We start from the raw sequence: 22160 nt of genomic DNA on the forward strand, positions 1-22160 counted from the left end.
CCCCGGGCGGGGGTCGGGGCCGGGGGGGCGCGGCGGAGCGGCCGCGGAGGGCGGGTGTGCCCCCCTTTTTCTGCGGTTAGCCCCCGCTAGGGTGGAGGCGGTTCTGGGCTGCGAGTTCCCTCTCCAGAGCGACAAGAGGAAGGTGAGCGGGTAGAAAAACGTTGCTGTACCTGAGCAGTGTAGAACTCTGAAATTATAAATGTGACTTCTAGCTGATGAGGAAAGAGTTCTTGGATCCCATGTATTTTTTGTAATGAAATAAAAAATAAAGTATGGCTTCCTGTTGTAGGAACTTCATGCTCATTTGAACGGCTGTATCAGCTCTGCCACTATGAAGAAGCTTATGGCCCAGAAACCGTACCTTCAGATCCAGAACGGGATGACTGTGATCGACAAAGAAAATAAGAGGACGCTAGAGGAGTGAGTGTACATACGTGTGTGCGCGTGAGGAACAGCTACCAAGCTGCTTTGGACCAAGTCGAAACAGAAAAGTAGATTGTCCTACTCTGACTGCCGAAGTTTTAATTGCAGTATAATCTTGTAGCTTTTGTGCTTCTTGTATCTGTAAAGTCACTTCTTCGACTTGTGCAAATTAAATGGAAATGTCATGTAGATCAAATTTCATTTCTATTTTGAAGGWCTGAAAAGTTGCACTTGTAGCATGGGCTTTTTTGAGAAAATTGGCTCACATGGTTTCCTTTTATGGAAACGTCGTGTTTTTCTTTGCGCTTAAAAAGCGTGATGGTAAATRTAGTAATAATTTTTGTTGCAAATGAATTTCTTAGCACCTAAAATCAGAAATGGCTATTAAGATGATCTTGTTTGTCTTATAAGAAGACATATATTTTAAGTTATAGAGAAGTTAGTTAACTGAGCATGGTGAATACATGTTTTCCAGATATAGACTTTATTTTTTAGAATACTAATTTTGCCATTAAACTTTCATTCAATTAATTTTTTAATCTTTTGGTTTAGATGTTTTCAGATGTTTCAGATAATCTATCAGATTACCACCAGAACTGAAGATATTTTACTGGTAAGTTAATCAAAATTTAGCTTAAAACAAGCAAACAGAAATATCTCCCCTTGCTTTTTGAAAACAAGGCTAGTATTACATAAAAACAAAATTAGTTGGTTTAATAGCATTGGTTGCTGAGCAACAATGATATCAACAATGATCCCTTCAATTGGAGTTGAAAACTAATTGTAAAATACGAAAATTTAGAAATACAGGATTTTATGCAACTTCTTAATTTAAATATTTTTTAAAGCAATGGTCTTGCAATACGTAAGTGGTAATTTGGAGCTCTCAGATACTTGGACTGATAGTGACTTTAAAATGTTCATAGTTCTGTAATCGCCTGCCTCAGTGTATGCCAAGAGTACTGAACTGGAATTGCTTTTCTTTTTTTTTTYCCCTCTCCCTGCAAATTACAAAACAGACYAGGAGGACTGTTGTGTGATAAAAATAGGGCCAAAAAGTGCTTTAGCCTTTTTGCCTTTTCTTTTAAGCAGCTTGATCAGCTTTCAGAGCAGTAGATACGTGCGAAAGGGATTGTGACTGTGCCAGCTGCTGGGTGTTCTTGTTCAGACACAGAAATTCTCGTTTGTCATAACTCCCCTGTACTCTCTGAGTATTGCTGAAGGAACTGAAGTTACCCTCTGTGAGTTCTATTTCCAGGGATGGAGAGTGATGGAAATGCATGGGACCTGAAAATTACACAAGTGTTTCACACCAAAATTTCACTTTTCTTTTTTTAAGCTACAAAAGAGAGTGTAACCGATTATAAGCATTACTTTCATCATATGGAAATGCTGTTTTTTAATCAGATAACTAAAGATGTTATTAAAGAATTTGCTGATGATGGTGTCAAGTACCTGGAATTGAGGAGCACTCCTAGAGAAGAAAAGGCCACAGGTACGGTGCGTTCTAGTTTTTAATTTAAGTCTGATTGTACTATAAAACTTAATTAGCGTTGTGTTAGTAACAAGTCAAATTCAGTTAGTTCAGTAAAAATACATATGTATTTTGGGGGGACATATGTATACTCTTTTGACTTCATTATACAAGAATTCAGGCCATTTATTTTAGTAGGCTATCTGTTTCTTTTAATAGCTAATATATTTTAATTACTTAATTTTTATTTTCCTTTACATATGATTTTATACAAATGCATCAGAGAAGTAGCTATTATTAATCTCTGGTTCATATAAAATTATTTTCTTTCTTCTAGATACTCAGGAGGACATTTAATCCAAATATATACTTGAAAATAAATCTGTGTATTTTTAAGTAGAATCAGAACTGTACAAGTTAGAATACCATGGAGCAAAATCAAAGGTGCAGAATGAATAGAGAGCTGGGTCTTATTGTAACATGACTTAATGATATTAGTTCAAATATGTCGATTCAAAAGGAGTACGTGTACTTTGTAGGTATGACCAAAAGGATGTATGTTGAGGCTGTACTTGAAGGTATAAAGCAGTGTAAAGAAGAAGGCTTGGATATAGATGTAAGGTAAATARTGCACACAGTGCATCTATTTCAAGGTTTTGTTGAGTGTGATGTTCAGTCATGGTTTGCAGAGAGGTATACAAACCATCAGTGTAGGAAAGAAAATCATGCATATTCCAGAGGAAGTTTAGTGATGTCTATTTTTTGTTGTTTTGTTAACCTACAATTTGACTAATGGTTTTATACAGTCCTCTATATAAATTAGATAATTCATATAGAAGCATGAATTTTTATCTTCCTTTTTACTGATAGAGAAGGAAACTGAGTGAAACTCCTCACCTCTAAGAGTGTGCGTTCTCTGCAGCATTTTCAGGAAAAAGTGATTTTTGGAGGATACCGCATTAAAGACCCCTCCATTAGGGCCTAGGTTCATTGTGAAGTTTTTTGCTGGTTTATCTGTACAAGCCACCTGCCCTAGAGAAGAGGCAGTTCCAGCTGGCAGAAGGGTTTTAGGTGTCTCTGGTTGCTTGAAGACAGTGAGCATGTTTCTGTCTTTTATACTCTGGGTAGTGACCCCTGTCAGATTTACCTGTGGAGGCTGAAGAATTCCTGTCCTTCCCACCTGCTGCTGTCACAGCTTGTTCCCTGATAGTGCAGGCAGCAAATGGGCAGTGTGTTCTTCCCTGCTCCTGCCACCACTGTAGCTACTGCATTTCATAGGCTGACATATTAGTATAAGCTGAAATTGATGACAGGGTAATTCCAGTCATTTGTTCCAGTGTTATGGACAGGAGGGAAGATACTATGAAAACAGCTCTAGTACCAGAGCAAACTTTTATGGTACAAAGTGTATTAATAATCCCTGATGATAGCAGCAGCACGTGCTATTGTAATTGTTTTCCCTCTGCACTTTAGTACCTCCGTTACTTGAATAATTGCCTGTAGAAATACTCTCTGTACTCAACCATGAAAGAAATGTCTTTTTCTTTTTTTTTTCTGGGTATCAGATTTGTCAGTTTCCTGTTACTCGTTTGTAGTTAACTTAATAAGATTTCTTTTATCTCCTAGACTATTAATAGCAATTAATAGAAGAGGTGGCCCTGCAGTTGCTAGGGAGACTGTTAAACTTGCTGAAGAGTTCCTTCTTTCCACTGATGGGGTTGTAGTAGGACTTGACCTCAGTGGTGATCCCACTGTAAGTTTTTGTTTTGTTTTGATCTGTCCTTGAAGGTGAGTACTCAATGTTGTTTAACAGCAGATCCAGCCATACCTTATTCTTTTAAGTGTTTTTGTCCTACATTTGTTGGTAGTTTGAATGGATTGCTTGTATTCTTGCTAGCAGGTTTATGCTTGATGCTGTAAGGGGCAGATATTCTAACAAAGAATCAGTTGCTTACTACATGATATTCAGAGGAGAGCCACTGAAAAGCAGTGTTTGTATGAGAAGTGTCTGTAACTAAATTGTGCTGGTCAGATCAATGGGGTTGAGGTAACTTAATACTGAAAGTTGATGCTAACTTAAATTTTTTTAGAAGTATTAGATACTCTTTGGTTATTAAGAAAGCAAAGATGTTTAAGGATAGCTGTCAAACTGAAATGAAATATATTTAGCTGTAGGTAATGAATGTGAAATAGGTGTCAAAATTGAGACTTAATTGGCTTTAAGTCAGTGTTGGGTATCATATGAACTACTTTTGGCCAGTTGGACTAAATTGTGTCCATGTAACAGAACATCAGCTATCTCACTGCATTCAAAAGTGAAGCACTGGAAAAAGAAAAATGATTAAAATTTAAGTATATTTAAATTAACCATCTTGATATTGCTAGACTTCTTAATTATATAACTTGAGCTTCATAAAAATAAGCTGTAGAATGATGATATATTTCTGTCTTCAAGGCAGGACATGGTCAAGATTTTTTGGAACCCCTCTCAGAAGCGAAAAAGGCAGGTCTTAAGCTGGCATTGCACCTTTCAGAGGTAAAAGTTTTCTTTATTCTCTGCAACTGAGGCTAAAGCTGATCTGACAGCCTCCAATTAAAAGTACTTTAGAACTGCAAATAGCTATGGCTTCTTTCTGTTTTGTAAGYCCATCTTGAGTCACTTTCATGCACCAATGCCCTCTCTAGAGGGTAGTAATGTGGGTATTTAGTCACATGAACATCCCCTCCCTTTTTTTTTGGATAAAACATGCTATGAAATCAAACTTGAACTCAGGTGTAATTTGTTACTGTACAATAGTACAGCTGTGCTGCTGTGACAGAATGTAAAATATCTTCTCTAGATTCCAAATCAAGAAGAGGAGACCAAAATTCTTCTTGGCCTGCCTCCTGACAGAATTGGACATGGAACATTCCTCAACTCTGCAACAACAGGTTCAGAAGAATTAGTGCCACTTGTTAGACAGAACCATATACCTATTGGTAAGAAAAATAAGATCAGAAAGTTACTCGATAATCTCTAGACTTCTGGGTATTGAACTTAATATTGATCCAGTAGCTCTAAAAGATTTGTCTTTGCCCAGAGCTGACTTACAAAGATATTGACATGAAAGGGTGTGTGGGAAAATTACTGATAAAGGTGTACTGCTGACACTTCTGTTTTTTCATGTAAAATCAATTTTATCAGAGAGTACTTTTCGATGATTTTTGAATTCCCCTAGGTAGGCTTTACTAGGTATTTTATGAACCTACCCCTCACTTCAGATAAATTTTTAAATATGCATTTGTGTTAATTGGTGTTCTTCTTTGATCTTAATGACAATTATTGGTACTGACTCAACAAATAAAACAAAAGGATAGAGAGAAGCATTGATATTGCAGCCTTGTTATGGCTGGTGTCATATTTGTCGCAGGAGCCAACAACTGACATCTGAAATGAAAACAAAACCAAAGTATAATCTTTAGTTACTGTGCAAAGCTGTTTGGTGTTTGTGGGTCTGGTTTGCAGGCTCCCTAAATTGTGCATGCAGAGAGTAGGTGAGAAGGAGTTGACTAGTKAACTTTCCTCATAACAATTGGTTTGAATTTTCATTCAGGGATAGAAGTAAGTCCATTAATGTGTCAAAAACATGTCTTTTATTGTGATACRTATCCTTGTTTCTTCATTTTTTCCTTAGAATTGTGCATGACATCAAACATCAAAACTCAGACAGTGCCTTCCTGTGACAAACACCATTTTGGATACTGGTACAACATAGGTCAYCCTGCAGTGCTTTGCGTAAGAATTCTGATTTTAAACCTGTATTTAGGCAAAGACTGTAGAACTAGAAATAGTGTGAAATTGGAAAAGTATCTCCTTATTATGAATCAGAGCTGACTTCATTTATAACTTCTGTCCTTATAGCAAACCATCTGTTTATGGCAAATCATGATGTTCTGCTTTGAGAAACAGTTGTGGTACAAATGCAAATTTTAGATGTATCTTGTTTTTATTGTAAAAGCAAGACACACTTGATTATCTTATTTATATGGAAAATACGTATGCCATAAACTTTTTAAGTATTTGCATACGGACAGATTTTGCTTAAACATACTGGTCCAACATCTGCTTTTAAACTTGTACTTACTAGGGTATTTATTGTGTTGAATGAAATTTCTTGGGGGTGCACTTGACAGCTAAATAAAGTCCTGAAATTTTGACATGCCAAGTACTTCTGCTGATATTTGCAGATTTTTACACCCTTACTATCCTGTTATTTAACCCTTACAATTTTTAGCATTGTCCAGGCATATATATGTATTAGAGTTGCATAGAGTTGTCATATTATTATTCAAATAAGTGTCAATCTTTATTGTACTCATTATTGAGTTTGAACTCTATGATATTTGTTTGGTGAAATACAATCCACAGTTAGATGTTGCTCTGAAACAGTGAAGTCACGTGAGAAAACTGTTTACCCATTAAGACCTATAAAAACAAGAATAGTAAGGGAGAGAGATACTACAGTCTCTTAAGTTTAACAAGATAGAGATAGCAGGGTCTTCTCTATCCAGGGACATGAGAGCTCTGAATTGCAGATGAGAAATCTCATTAGCCCTCAAATAATCCAGATTCGATCGTTTTAGATGAAAAATCTTTGGGTTGCTTTCTGTCGGATGTGCTTAAGATGCCAGCTTAGTACTTCAGTCAGCATCAAGACACAGTTCCTGCTGACATTGTACAAATGCAGGTGGTGATAAATACAGCCTATCTGAAGCTGTAGGAATACAGACTATGTTCCAGGTCCCAAATTTGAGGAAAGGGAAAAKGACAGAAACACAGACAAACACAGAGACATAGTTCACACGCATACATCTTTCTAGCTATTATTTATTATAAAATCTAAAGTCAGATTTCTGAAGAGAGTAAGCAGGTAGTAATCTCATTGAAGTTTGCTCAGGTACTCCAGGGGCAGAAGATGGCTTAAAATAGATACTTCTTGTTTCCATTGAAAATCCTATTTTCTTGACAAGTTGTCTTACCACTTTTAAGTTTTCTTCTATACTTGAGCAATATATTAATTTTGAGGAAAATGGGGCAAATAAGGTATAAAGTAATTATCAACAGATGAAAAGAAGTATGAAGTAAAATGTGAAATACAATAACATAAAAATGATTTGTGACATGTAAAAATGCCTGTTTTGATATAGAGGAACTAATTTAAACTATTTCTTTCAATTTAACTCTAGACTGACGATAAAGGTGTCTTTGCAACAGACCTATCTCAGGAATACGAGCTGGTTGCAGAAACTTTTAATCTGACTCGATCACAGATGTGGGATCTTTCCTATGAATCRATCGACTATATCTTTGCTTCAAGTGTGGTAAAATCAAAGCTAAAAGAACAATGGTGTAAACTGAAGCCAACTCTATTTAATTAATCAAAATATTGTTCTAAATATCTTGGATGTATTAGTTTAGTTAATAAGCATTCTTTACTGAAGTACCTGGATTTGGCCTTTTTCAGATCTCAGGRTTATGAATCCAGTCCTGAAACTGTGCCTGTGCAAAATCAAGAATGTAGGAAAGCATCATTGATTAATGAGGATAGAAGCAAAAGTCCTTCCAGATAATCCATTTGTATGGAAGGGTTTTCAGTCAGTGACTAAAATTCTAGATGTGTCATCATGTAGTTTTTCTCTAGTTGTTACAATATGATTTTTTAAAATTACTCTGTTGAAATATGTGATCATATTACAAACAGTTCAGTATTGGAACGAAATAAAGGCATGATCTGAGGGAGAAAAACAAATCTGTTGGCAACAATACACCAAGTGGTTTGGATACTTGGTATGTGTGTGTGAGATCTGTTTTGCTTTGTTTTTAAACACGTTTTGAGCAGTTGAKTGAACATGAGGACAGAGACAACCTCAGGGAGAATGAAATATTTTTCTCAATGGAATTAAATACTGCATTTGTTTCTATTGATGTATATGTGTGACTGAAACCTGCTGAGGATTGTTCAGTGTATGTGGTGGTACCTATCAATACACTTAGTATACATAGTATCTTGTAGGGCCTCCATACTATATTTATAGTACATAAAGATAAGAATCTTAAACATGTAGCAGATTGTGATATGTTCGGAGGAAAGGGTGTTGTTCTTTAGATGCTTTTTAGAATTTCTAATTTATTTCTTTTAAAAAGCAATAAAAATAACTTGAACCTGCATGCTTTTGAAACTGRTACTTCTAGTGTGCATGTATGTGTGGTATTTATTGAACAGAACAACATATAAATGAGATTTCTGGTGTGTGTGTGGTATTTATTGAATAGAAGCATATATAACCTGCTTCAGAATTCGTTAAGTAATAGTCAGCTTTGAGAGGTATACTTATTTTCTTCTGAATTTTGTTCTGACAGCAGAGGGWGTTCCTTAGTTCAGGCAGTGAAAGGTACATAGGATGAGTGTGTATGCGTGTGCATGTTTGTAGATATGTTTTATCTACTACTGTGCAGAACCACCACCACCAATTTCCCCCAGAGAGATTGTTGTTTTGGGGAAAGCTCAGCCATTATTCGAAACTTCTATTAGTAACTTTCTGTTACTTCAGAAAATCGTATCTGAATTTGAGAGGGTTGAAGTATAAAGTGACCAGTCATGTTTTTTTGCAGTTCTAGCAAAGCCAGAAAGCACTGAGTGGGTGTTCTGAAGGCAGAAAATCAGTCTATTTGAATGAGAGGATTACCGGTCTGTTGCAAGTTTCCTTAATGAAATTGTCAGTGTTGTTGACTTTGCTGAAGAAATTAGGAACATGGGCTGCGTGTTGCTCTGACAGAATTCACTGTCAGTTCTGTTTAATCTTTACATAAACTTCTTAGTGAGAAGGGGCTATTTTGCAGAAGCCTTGGGTAGTTAATACAGTGTCTTCAAATATTTGTGAGGTGTCCAAACTCAGATTGTCAAATCATAGCATTGCTGCTTCTTGTATCTCAGGACAACCAGATAGCATGGCTGATCCAGTTGAAGAATATTTCTGAGGATAAAGCCTTGAGTATTAGCTTGAATAGAAACGTATTTTAATCTAAAACAATTAAATGATTATCAATATCCATTTACATAGGCATATCTTAAGATTATTTGAATACAAATACCAGCTTCGATAAAGATTAATGTAGTAGTAATCTATCGGAAGTCTGAATTAATTACTAAATTGGAAGATAGCACTGGCCAATCACACATGAAATTAGAATATGTTAAAACAGCAAGTTAGTTTATCACAGCTCAGTATTTGCAGAGATAATATTTTCTTTTCCTTCTTGTGTTTTTTTTTTTCTTTTTTTTTTTTAAGAAGTTGACTTCTGTAACAGTTGAGAAATTGACTGGAAAGTTAAAAAAAATTCCTCCATTTTGTTAATATGTGCTGTGCTTGAGAAACAGAGCTGGTACATTTGTATCTTGAATGAAATAATTCTGTTCCCTAAGTATGGATAATAAGTATGGATAGTGTTTGTCTTTTGTAAYAATCTTGTTTTAAATGCAAAAAGAATGTTTAGATAACTTTTTCTTATTAATCTGAGATATTTGATATAGCTTTATTTAACTAATAAAAACACTTTTATAACTCTATTTTCAGTATTTCAGTCGAACATTACTTTTCCTTTAAAAGTATCTGAACACAATACTTTTCCTTTAAAAATATGTGAAGACAAATCAATGGAAAAATGTAATAATCTAGTAAAACATAAATCACCATTTTAGCATATTAATATGTAGATATTGAGAATCTAAATGAATGCATTTAAATGCCCTGTAATTTGGTTGTGCACAGTGGATTTGTCTCTTATCAATTTACCAAATTTAATGTTTCATCGAAGGATAGCTTTTCTGCTGAGAACTTGCATTACTCACGTGCTAAGCTATTACTCACGTGCTAAGCTATCAGGCCAGCTAATGAATAATACGACTTTCTAGCTGCAGCTGGAGGAAACACATGTAGCTTTGCCATCAGCTCTTCAGAGAAGCAGCTGTCTGGACTGAGCAGTGCACCTTGTCGGGGGCCAGGAGCTCATTCTGTGATGTCCCAGGTAAGCATTTAGTTGTTTGCTTTGTCCACTTTCAAGTGACTGCTTATATATGTGTAAAATAGAGCAAGAAACAGCTGTCACATCCATCCTTGGCTCCCTGCAGAGCTCTGAAGTCACAGAGAAGCTGAAAGGTGCAGTTGTTAATATGAAATATTATGGCTATAAATGGGCTGTAATAGTCCCCAGCTTCCAAAGAAGTGATTGAACTGTATACTGTCAATCTAATTACTCTACTGCGCTCCTAACTTCATCCTGACTGTACTCTKCCTATATTAAGTATTTTGACAGTTAACACTTTGGAGTATCTTTTAAGAATTACAGATCAGTGCTTCTATGCTTGGACTGATTGAGATATCTTTTCTTTATGTAACTTAGTTTAGATCTGCCAATGAAACTCAGCCAGGTGTCTGTAATGTGTAGCAGCAGACTAGTGGGACATGAGGAAAGCAGGAGTTGCGGTTGTTCAGCCGAGTTTCATATTTCTTCTGTCCACTTCTCTAACTTGCCCAGAGAGTAAATCGGTCACACACTGCAGAAGGTATAAATCAGGTATCAACCACCATTGCATCATAACTCTTAGGCCATTTTAATTTTTGAAAGTGTAGCTATGTGAAGAATCTTCAATACCATTAGTTCAACCCACCTCAGTCTTCCTTGTAGTTAGGCTACAGCAGTGTGGTGGGTTTTGAGCAACTGCAAGCTCATAGTGTGTTTACTATTGAATTCTAGTACATTCAGCTGTCAATAACTAACACGAGGAATCCAAGAAATCATATTCTAAACATATCTTAACGTTATTGGCTGGAATTCTTGCCRTTATTTCCACAAATAGAAATAAAAAGGCAAGTAAACAGTAAATGCATGCTTTCARTTGTTAATATTTGTAAGAAAACATTGATATACTTAGCTTAAAATTGTTCATGAAATGCTTATGCAGTATGGGTCTATTCATCTTCTTAATCTCCTGAATAACCACCAATTATGATACTTTCACCTACACACTTCAATGCTGTAATACACAATTTGCACTGCTATAACTAGTGAAATAAAAATTTAGAGACATAAAGCTGACAGAACTAGAGTTTTGTTCTAAAGTTAATTTCAACGTATAGTTTATTAATCCATCTCCGTTTCCAAAACGGATAACAATAGTATTTTGTGAGGTATATCTTCTAGAAGCCGCTTCTTCTGCTGTGATGGGAACTGCTCTTACTTGTTTTTATTCTTAAGCTTAAGCATTTCAAGATTAGGAAGCTTGACTAAAGCTTATACTGATAACTGTCAGTACGTTCCCAACACATTTAATCACTGGAAAGCTGGATCAAAAGTTTTACCTCTTTGTGGCCGAGTGCTGCTGGCTCGGTGCCCCCGAGCACATGGCTACGCTAGGCTGGCCTGGGACATGGCTCCTCGTCCCTCTCGCAGCAGGACCATTCCTCTGGGCACAGTGTTGGAGCTGACTTGCTCCAGCCATGGCTGAGCTCTCTGCCTGGCAGAGCCGGCACACGCCACCAGTGGGAACTCTGCCAGGCAGGCCCTGGCGCCTTTTCTCTTGTGCAGCCAAGCCAAGGGCCCGGCAGGAAGGACTCAGGCCAGATAAACGGGGCAACTGGCAGCAATTCACACAGCTCCYGGTGGATTCCCCAATAGTCAGATAGTCATCTGCTTTAATTTGGTGAGTAATTTATTTCACTTACAGTAATTTTATCTGTTTGTGTTGCAATAATACAGTATTCTTTGTGGCTGCGTAAAGTGCTAAAATAAATGTTGATGGTAGCAAAATTACCTGTCCAAAAAGCTTATCAGTTAAGTTTAACCTATATTTGAAAATGTTATCCTCATCCTGTTGTTGTTGTATCCTGCTTTGCTTGCACTAAAGTCTTTTAAAGTACATGCAGGCGGGATCCACTGTAGGATAAAAGAGCAAATGATTCTTACCAAAAGGTTTTCCAGCTGTTCTCCAGGGCTTGATGGTGTCTATGACTTTGATATAGCTGAGTTGTCTTCTGTCCAGTACAGAACTATTGGCTGAAAAAGGAAATGTTTTTGCAGTGAATACCCTTAGCTTTTCGTGAGTGCAAATTCTGCAACCTTTACACATGACTGTAATGTAATCTTCATGTATATAAGCGTTGGGAATTGGATCTAAAATATTTCCTTATTTCAGGTCCGGCAGTGTTAGGTCCTCCTTCATTAATGAATGTGAAGGAGATGAGAGTAGATTTTGTCGTGATGTACTTAAAAATCTAGTCTCTTGTTTTGATGAAGCTGTAATTTCTCTTTAGGGAGATACTATATTGTGAGCAGTGTAAACAATACTGCTGTTCAAAATAGGATACCACGTACAGATAGAGCAAAGTAAATTTCAAATAATCTCCACTGAGATGTTTAAGGAGATGCAGTGACAATGTAACAACAAATTTTCCTTTCCAAAAAATTTTACTTTCTGTAGTGAGACTTTTTTGTAGACCTGACAGATTGAGAATTATTACTCTTTCATACATTTGTACTAACTGTGATGCATATCTGTAATTATCTTAAAGGCTCACTTAAAACTGAGGCTTGTTTCATTTTATTCAGGTGAGTCTTCTAAGATTTTTAGTTTGTGTTAATTAAATATACTTGGTATAAGCAATGTGTCGAAAAGATGCATGACCTCATTTTCAGTTTAAGACTGCAGCTGTGTTGACACATTGGCATGATCAACAGGAAGCGATTTTAGAAGGGTGAACAGGAGATGCTGGGATGTAACTAAGCTGGCTGTTTAAGYGGTATCTTTTATCTGCATTGAAGCCCCAAGTAGGTTGAAGTGAACTCAGCCTGTACTTCGGCAAAAATGCATCTGATAAGGCCATTGAGGACTCTGGTTCCTCTCCCTCCTAGACATAGGTTCCTTCACTGCAGTAGTTTTTATAACTCTCCTCACTGTGTGCCCCAAAACTATGCAGTACTAACTTGTATTGCATTGTATTTTATGACTGTTAATTTGTTAATGGAGTATACATAATGATTTTCTTTTATTTTTGTTTTGTTTTTTTTTCAACTTTCAGAGTTTCAACTTCTGAAATCGGTTTCCATTAATTACAATTTCTGATTCTCACAAATTACTGTTGCAATTTTTAAAACACAAAGGATTTTTTTTCACTGAGTGACTTATGTCATAGAAATATTTTATTTTATTGTGGTTTGTTTTAACAAAAATAACTAAGTGGCTACACATTAAACAAGATCCACTTTACAATGGAAGTATTTTAAAACAAAATATGTGATTATTTACCTGTTAAAAATCTGTGTAGTATGCTGGGACGACCTAAAACCAATTAAATTTTACCTGATACGGCAGCACATCTTGGTATTATGTCTTGGACTTTGACATTCATTGTACTTGTCCTGTTTTGGCTAAGCAGAAAGTCCCTCTGCTCCTAGAACACATGAACAGGGGAAGAACCTCATCTGTTTCATACTGGTTAGCTCAGAGATTTGGGACCAAACCATTGCTTCATAAAACAGTATTTTTGCTTGTAACTAAAAAAAAAAACAACTTACTTGATTAATTACAAACACCTTTGATCTGTTCATGTTGTGTTTCAAAAACAACTGTACTACAGTAACTGAAGTTGGCCTCTGAAAACAAGGAGAAATAGAATGATAAATTATACACTGATTCAAAAAGTTGAATTCCTCCTGTAAAATAGAAACTTTACACTTGCATTATTTCAGACATTTTACTTTTTCACATAAAAAGCGCATACAGAATACATGATTCTAATATAAATTTTCAAAAGGTAAACTTACGGTAAACCAATTAAGACAAAATAGCATTAATGATGAAATGCTATCTGAGAGACATCTGATGTAACTGAACTGAGGATGGGTTTTAGTTGTTTTCAGTGCAGCTATTTTAAAGCAGAGCAGTGACTTCACAAAGTTCTCGCGGAGATGCCTGTGATGTGTAAGGCAGCAGCATGGGCGCACGCAGTAGGAGCGTCCAGGAGAAATGTCAGTCCGGCTGTCACGCTGCTGTGAGAAAGAGGGATAGGCACAGAGGAGTGCTAGTGACCCAACAGGGTGATCGGTGACGACTGCCACCGCTTATGTGAGGATTTCTTTTTTACTTACACAAAAGCACAATAGTGCAAAGGGAAAGATGAATTTGTATCAATTTACCCTAACTCAAAGGGAATTAAAATATTGGAATTTTACAATTTTACAAACAACTGTGGTGTTTTCCTGATTTATAAAATCAGTGCATATTTATTTTGTGCCTTTTGCTTTCCTCTGCTTATTCAAGATTCTAATTTACAAATGTTCATCAAATCAGTTCAATCTTTCCTTTTGTTTCTGAACTGAATTAGCCTCACAGTAACGTACATTAATGTTGTTGAAATCATCCTGTTACAACTGTTTGCAGACTAGCATTGACATTTATTTGAAGAATACTGGCCACATTAATGCTACAAAATGTAAAATGAATTCAAGCTGTAAACAAAACATTTTTCACCTAATTTTTTTTAGGTGAAGTGAAGAACACACAMTAAGATTATTAGAATCCAAAACACATAGTTGTAGTATATGATTCAGAACTGAGATGATTAAAATTGATGCCTCTAATAAAGGTAATATATAGTCTCTAGAATCTTTAATGGGTCAAACTGTGGGATCACTAATTCAAGATTTCCTGTTTGATTCTTAGTTTTTGGTTAGGCACAGATCATACCTCTGCCAAATCAGGCATCAAATTAAGATCTTTCTCCAGAATAATGGAGTACATTGTTTTAGATACTGCAAGAACCAATTTTTGCCCCTATTTTAATCTTATGCATCTCTGCTGAACCTTAACAGTCCAGATCTGAATTCTTTTTGGTCTGTGTCAAATTACAAGTCTATGCCAGATTCTCAGGATACACAACTAATGTCTAAAATCTGAAGTAAGAAACAAACAAACCCATCATGTTTACCAGCTAGTTTAAAAAGTAGCCAGGGAGAAGGTATTTTGTGCCTAGAATATTTTACATTGCTATGAAACAAGCAAACTTTTAAAGCTTTTCAAAGTAGTATTGAATAGGAATATACTAATATAGAAACTGTTTATGACTTCTGTTTGGGCTTTTTTCTGTACCAAAATAAGACTCATAATTAGTGCCTGATGAGATTTTATTTTAAAGTTGTCAGTGTTGAAGTAAATTTGATTTTTAAAACAGATTACCATTGTTTAATTTACAATATTGTGTAAAAATATCTCTGCCATATAGTCAATATGAGAGTGAAGTATCACCACTGAAATAACAATCCATAGTGGGGTATAGCACATTTTAATCTATTCTTTTTACTGAATGCACTATAAACTGAGTAACTGCTATAATTTTATATGGTATAGATCTAGTTTAGGTGTCAGTTCAGGTGCAGCTTTCTCCTTAAAAAAAAAAAAATATGTTGAATTAGTGTTACAGTTTACTTCTATCTGATTATAAGTTAAAACTTAGAGAACAATCTTCAATCCTCAGCATCCTTGTTCACAGCACAGAAAAACTTACACTTTGGTCCTGTAAGTCATAGTTAGTGTCTTTGGAGATAAATGCAAGGTGAGAACTGCTCACTGTAGCGTAAATTTCTCAGTTCCTTTTGAGACAAAACCAAACCAGGAAGGTTTCAAAAACTCTATTCCTTAAGATAAGACTAGTAATATACCATAGCTATCAAAATACAACTGCTAAACAGTAAGTGTCTACACACCAGTCTTCAGGGTCATAGCTTTACAAATAGTGCCTGTTTCAATGCTTAGGCATTTCAAACTAATACACATTAAAAAAAAAAAAAACACACAGATAAGTGAATACAGCAATATACAAATTATAAAGTCTCTACATGAATACAAAATTTTTAAAAATTAAATACTGATTTAATTCAGTCACTCAGTTGACAGTCTTTCACTAGGCTTGAACAAAAGCAGCTGGCTGACTTGCAAAAATGTTTGTAAGGAATGATTTATTCATTCTTCATAGCTTTCCTTCTTTCACATCCACTATGGAATCCTTTAGTGCCGTCAGGCCCTTTAGGTAGCCGTAGCACCCCTACAGGCAGACCRTCTGCATTTTGTATTTTGCGAGCCAGCATGGGGCTACTGACTGGACTCTTCTCTTGTGTTACCGTTTGACCTTGTCGTCTTCTTTGTACCCATGGGCTGCTAGAAGGAGTGATGCTGCTATCTGAAGAATAATCTGTGCCTTTCCTTGGAATTTCAGGGCTAGTGTTTGGGTTAAGTTTGCTGTCTTCAGCAAGAGGAGACTTTTTGGTCACTTTTCTTAGTGAAGATGGACTATTCCAAGGACTTGATCTGGGTGACACATTAGGACTCAAATGGTTGTTTGGGTGAATAATGGGACTTAATTTATTCATAGTGCTGGTTGCAGTATTTCTACGTCCTGACAATGGTGATGTAGGATTACTCTCTGGGTCAGAAGAGCTATTCGCTGAAGATTCATCACCAACAAACTGAAGCTCTTCAACTCTCTTGTTCAGGGATCTAACCTTGTTAAGACTCTTGGTGGAATCGTCATAACGGTTCTTGTCTTTGGGAACTTTCTTCTTTGGAGGTTTCATGCCTATTAGGACAACTTTCATGCTAGTCTCTTTCTTTTCAGCACACATGGAGTCATGAGCACGTATGGCAGCATCTACTTCTTCAAATTCTATAATTGCACATTCCTGTGTTCCTACTTGGTTGTATCGACTGCTGAACTTCTTGACATCAGGTGGTAGATCCCTACCAGGTTTGAGAATACGAATGGATGAAATGACACCAAAAGTTACAAAGGCTTTGAGGAGATGCTCCATTATCTTTTCTTGCATACATCCATTTTCTTGTTCTTTGTTGTGGAGAACCTGCAGCTCAGAAATCAAGTGGATATCATACACCAGTAGCATCTTGGTAGGGTGGCTTTCACTAGGAAACACTGGAACTGGAGTCTTTCTTCTAACTTTTCTGTTATCTTCATTGAGCTCAAGAGTGTTTGAGTACTTCAGTGCATATGCTGTGGTTCTCCAGTCACGGGTAAGCTGTTTCACCTTTAAGACAGACATGGTTTAAGGAGAACAGTTAATTTCAAATTAACCATCCACCTAAAGTATTTACAGTAAGTCTACATAAAGTCTATGTAGACTTTTGAATTTAAGTGACTTCTGTTAGCAGATACTTTCTACTACTATAATTTTTGGATCTCCATAATTTTGCAAACAGTATCAAATTCACCATCCCTTCTCAGTGGAGGGAAAAAAAAAAGATTGACTGCCTCCCAAAATAATTTAAAAATATAGTCACTTTAAAGCTTATGTTTTCTCTAGATAATTATGAAGGAGTTCAGAAATTTAAGTTCTAACAAAACTAACCATCACATCAAAACTGCATCAACTCAGAGAGGCACAGAAAGAGGAAGACTCTAAAACTGACCTTATGAAACAAGTTCTCTTCATGACTTCTGAATTTTTGAATTCAGACTTACAGAAAGTACTAAAAGTTTTTGAAAGTTAACTTACATTCTTAAAAGAAGTGAGGAGTTTAACACTGACATAGCCCATCTTATTTCTTCTCACATGCTTTAGGAGGAAGGCATCTTTCTCAAGGTTCTCATCTGAGAAGTTATATTCAATCTGTGCTATTAACTTCTGGATCAGATCATTTTCTGGAGGTTTCCAGTTCTGGTCAGAGTCGTCATCATTTTCCCCACCACTGGAAAACAGTTACATCATTTTATTAACAGATGGCAGCAAAGCCATGGATGCAAAAAAAAATTTCAGAATGAGCAGCTTAATCACAGTGCTGACTTCAGCTTGTTTTATACATAGGCACTGAATAGATGCAGTCATCTCCATCCAAGGCCAGCTGAGAGGATGAGGCTCTCCACTCAGCCAGTCAGGAATCAGATTCCTGAGCTCGTTGCAGGAGCTGATCTTAGCGAAGAACAATGAGTCACAAACAATAGTGTCTTACAAACCCTCTGCCAACCCCACTCTGGCACCAAAATGTGAGACGCAGGTGCACAGGCGCTTGGTGCTCTGCAGAGTTCCTCCCGTGACAGCAGTTTACTTTCCAATCTGAAGCTGTTAGACTTCTTTTACCATATCTCAGAAACGGATGATCAGGTGCATATGCAGGTTGCTGCTCTATTGCCTATCTACCCCCATTGCCAATCACATTATCTAGAGGTCTGTGCAAAACAGAGCACTGCTGAAAATCCTATGCAGAGAAAATCTCTTGCAGCCATGCATTTGAGATAAACTTTTGCTACATCCAGTAACAGCAACATATGCTTGTTGCTGGGGGGGGAGGGGAGGAGGAAAGAGGGAGGAAGTTGTTATGTAGTATTAGGGCAAATAGTTCACCCACAGACTGCAACCATAGATGTTACTACTTGAACTGTAGTGCCCAAGTCTAAATGATATCTTGAGCCAGAGCCATTGTTTTTTCAAAACTATTAAAGGTCTAGTTTTACAGTAGGACCATGTTGTAAGTTAAAAAGAAAAAAGAAAAAAAAAACACGCTACTACTTATAAAAAACAACCCTGTAAGCTTTCTAGACCCTATAAATCATGTAATTGCTATTACTAAGGTCTCAGTGAAAAGGGGGAGCCACACAACTTTTCCCCAAATTGTCTTAAATGACTCGCAGAGCTCGTACTAGCGTCCCTTGAAGGCAGCCTTGCAGGGAGGACGAAGCCTGCTGAATTGCCTTTCCGCACAGCAGTTTGTCCAGCAGCCAGGGGTGATCTTAATGCAGAATGATGGCATCACGTATGCCCACACAGCCCTGAACTGCCTGTGCCTACACGTGGGCAAAGATAGTGCCCAGGCAAATGCTTGTTTTATGTCTGGAGAGCCTACCTAGGTCAATGGATTCTGCATAAGGAGTGTGCTCACAGTTGTCAYAAGTTTTTGCAGCTGTCTAGGGCTTGACTTTTTGAAACTGATAATTTTTTGACTTATGGCTCATTCCATGATAGGGCAAAAAATATATAGTTAATTTTTTATCTTTTTTTCCAAGCATGATGCTTTGTTTTCTTTCCATCTGAACCTTCCAAATACCTGTGAACATCTCTGCTAATAAAAGCTGTAAGCTCCATCCTGAGGTAACGTTTTCTTAGCAGAGTGAGAATATCTAGCAGTCATTCACCACTCTGATTTACCTTTTCCTTTATTCAGAGCTTTATAAGGATAAGCTTGTTAAAACTACTTGGATAGTATGAAAAACAACCTTTTAAAATGACTCAGCTAGCTGTTAGTCATACAGGAAACTAAATGCATATGTGCATGGAGAACAGATACTGTTTTTTGGATATCAAAACTCACAAACAATATATTAAGCATTCTGGATGCAGCCTAACCTTTTGACAAAATTTTGCCAAGTCTCAAAAAGAATGCTATACTGTAGTAATAAGCATGATACGACAGTATCATTAATAGCATAGCTAAACTTCCAACAGTGCAGCCACTGAAAGCTTGGTAACAAATACCAGTGGGTACAATATTATGGCTCCTAATATGGGACTGGCAGCAGCAATCTTAAATTAATTTCTACTATGAAGCATTAAGACTCTCAATTTCATATAAACATAAAAACATTCACCATTGTTTAAATGCTCAGCTTTTTCCAGTGTCTGGCTACATCCAGACAAAATTTAAATTGAGCAAGAACAGCTATACTTCATGTGTAGGAGACATTGTGTTTCTGACAAACATTCTGAAGAGTTTTGTGAAATACCTGGCAGCTAAGTGGCTGGAGACTGAACATCACAAACACTTAAAAGGAAGAGACCTCCCTGAAAATTATAGTGTTTTGACCCTGAGGAAATGGTGTTTAGTTATAGAATCTAGATGTCTAGAAAAAAAAATCTCAAAATTCTCTTAGTTTAGCTGAAAAATTAAATGGCTTATTCACACAGGAGAGGTAGACCAGGCATTACAATGCCAAGTGCTTGGATAAATATTTTTTTACCAAATGTTGCGTTCTTGAAAGTAAATAGCTAATATTAGCTATTTACTTAGCTAATGTTGCATATAAATAGTAAAAGCATGCGTGAATTACACTCATCTGTTTGTGATGCCTTTACAGTTTTCTCCACGTCAGTACTTCAGCCCTTTTCTGGATCAGGAAGAGGCCATTTACAAAAAGTCAACCTCTACTGAGAACTTAATATAGATCAGCATTGTCAGAGAACATTTTTGAAGGTAATACCTACTGCAGAGGATTAAGTAAGTGGCATTTAAGAGTTAGCTATTATGTCTTAATAAGCTTGAAAATGACCACATTTTTTTTTGTGGTCTAGACCAGAGGCTAGAAGCTCTTATATAAGCTTTGTATATACAGCATGCTTGTTGTATAGATTAAGAACCATATCTTAGTTTTGATACTGGTATTATTACAGTGAACTTATATCCTGTTTTAATGATATGTGATATCTTTAGAACTGCCTATGTCCACAAGATGTACTAGTTTTGGCAAGAATCATGCCACTAAAGCAGTTAAAAGCAGTGAAAATRAAGTGTGCACACCAGAACCAGGTAACTGAAAAGCATTTTAAGTTGTATAATGATTGTCTGGGMTGGAAAAAGTCCTCCCTCAGCAGCAGCCTTACTCCTCCTTTGGCTGACTTGTGCATTATTAAAAAAAAAACAGAAAAAAAAAGAAAAGAAATCCTTTGATTAATGAGCTCCTCAAACATAGTCTCAGTTGTTGTGCATGCAAGAGCATCTGTACATGCACTGCTTTTCTAATCTTCCTTAGATCTCTAAATCTGCTATTTAGCATAGCTGAATTTCCTACTTTTTATACAGATCTGCAATGCCTCACTAAAAGAAGAAACATCAAATGGTGTGTTCAGGCAGACCCATGTGTATGCCACAAGTGCGGTATTTTTAGCACTTGCAGAGCGGTGAAACCCTAGAGGACAAGCATGGCCCATCTTCCCAGAAATTAACTGTTTACTAAAATGTTTGTACTCATGGGAGCCACACAGGAGGTGCCTGGGAGAACTGAAGCGCAGCTCTGCTGCTGCAGGCAGGAGCTGGGCACCTGCTTGTGCCGCAGCACAGCTGGCCAGGCGGCCCCCGCGGCCCCCACTGCCTGCCGCAGCCGGAGACGTGKATCGCCCAGCACCAGCCCAGCCCCCAGCTCCCATCGCTGCTGCCGCCCCGGTGGGAGACCACGCGGGGCTGCCCCAGCACACGGCCCTCGGCCCTCGCCCCCACGGCTTGAACTCCCAACTGCAGGCCAAACTTCCTTGCTGAGCAAGGAACGTCAGACAGAAGTCAGGGAATCATCAGGGTAAATAAAAGATACTTCAGATTTAAGAAATCACTTAAGTAGAATGTCGTACTCTCGGCTGTTGTACACATTTGATTTACAGAGAGACAATAATCGCGTTTGTGGTAAGACTAAGGAGATTCAGGTTAAGCACTTTGCTTGTGTTTAGCTATGTTTGCGTCCCRTTTATGCAGTGCATAGTTGACAATGTTGGTAGCTGCAGAAAATCCCCCCAAACTAATGTGCTGCAATTCATTCTAATGTGTACTAGGACATTAAGTTAGAGAAAAAAAATTATAAATAACTGGCTTTTGAACAAAATACTGAAATTCGTATTACTGTACCTGAATCTTTTTGTGATTGGACCTATTATGGCATCTGCAGCTTTAGTAGAAGGCACAAGATCACAAATAGCAAGCTTTGTTTTCCTGAGACAAAATCCTAGGTGTTCCTTTTACAGATGTGCTGGCAGGCATTAAAGGAACTTCAGGCATTGATAATACTTCCCACCATTTATTATTTTTAATACAATGTATTAAACATTGATGGTACTCTGAAGCAGTAGAGGAAGAGCAGAGGAAAAAGTAGGTTGTATGGTAGTAGTTATTTCTGCATTTAACGAAGTCGTAATTTTGTGACTGCTCAACTTATTTGCAAAGCTATAAAACAAGGACTAGTTCACGGCTTAATTCTACTAAAGTCACAGACTGTATGTAAAAAACAAACAAACAAAGCGAGACGTTTCTATCGGAAGTAACTTGTCTAGTAAGTGTAACGTAACTAGCTGGATGAACAGCACCCGCTGCGCCGCTGCTCCCAGGAAATGCCGCGCTGGGTAACTGCTCCGCGGGGCGCCGGGCCGGGCCGGGCCGGGCCGGGCTCCCCCGCGGGGGCGGCGCCG

The 22160-nt window shown here is 37.2% G+C and overlaps 4 protein-coding genes across 5 annotated transcripts in view; 2 read left to right on the top strand and 2 right to left on the bottom strand.

Annotated features, from left to right (window-relative positions):
- Window positions 1–64: 64 nt before the first annotated feature.
- On the top strand, window positions 65–8103 carry MAPDA (N6-Methyl-AMP deaminase; the record flags this gene model as incomplete). The annotated part of the gene is made up of 10 exons (XM_085303325.1): window positions 65–142; window positions 290–420; window positions 976–1036; window positions 1831–1918; window positions 2437–2518; window positions 3524–3650; window positions 4353–4433; window positions 4738–4876; window positions 5572–5672; window positions 7124–8103. Coding segments are annotated over 10 exons (1080 nt in total), but the record flags the coding sequence as incomplete, so codon positions are not given.
- An 891-nt stretch (window positions 8104–8994) lies between these two features.
- On the bottom strand, window positions 8995–15572 carry LOC146596604 (uncharacterized). 2 transcript variants are annotated; one of them, XM_085303329.1, is made up of 5 exons: window positions 15497–15572; window positions 13509–13586; window positions 13294–13384; window positions 11901–11990; window positions 8995–10491 (listed from the first exon to the last, which is right to left on the bottom strand). In XM_085303329.1, exons 2-5 carry the CDS (start codon window positions 13539–13541, stop codon window positions 10460–10462), a joined length of 246 nt encoding a protein of 81 aa, XP_085159455.1. In that variant the 5' UTR covers window positions 13542–13586; window positions 15497–15572; the 3' UTR covers window positions 8995–10459. The 2 variants fall into 2 exon arrangements, with proteins under 2 accessions (XP_085159455.1, XP_085159453.1); XM_085303327.1 differs by lacking the exon at window positions 15497–15572 and adding an exon at window positions 13758–15356.
- LARP6 (La ribonucleoprotein 6, translational regulator) lies at window positions 15396–19079 on the bottom strand. Its single transcript, XM_085303655.1, has 3 exons — window positions 19042–19079; window positions 17496–17688; window positions 15396–17027 (listed from the first exon to the last, which is right to left on the bottom strand). Exons 1-3 carry the CDS (start codon window positions 19077–19079, stop codon window positions 15948–15950), a joined length of 1311 nt encoding a protein of 436 aa, XP_085159781.1. The 3' UTR covers window positions 15396–15947.
- Window positions 19080–20957: 1878 nt separating this feature from the next.
- The window catches only part of LRRC49 (leucine rich repeat containing 49), a 59893-nt gene continuing 58690 nt past the window's right edge, over window positions 20958–22160 (top strand). The window contains exon 1 of the mRNA XM_085303656.1: window positions 20958–21280. Coding sequence (XP_085159782.1) covers window positions 20958–21280 — 323 coding nt within the window. The remainder of the gene's footprint in view (window positions 21281–22160) is intronic.

The sequence above is a fragment of the Rhea americana genome, unplaced genomic scaffold (genome assembly GCF_003343005.1).
Source record: "Rhea americana isolate MKP2758 unplaced genomic scaffold, rheAme1 scaffold_2, whole genome shotgun sequence".
NCBI lineage: Eukaryota > Metazoa > Chordata > Aves > Rheiformes > Rheidae > Rhea > Rhea americana.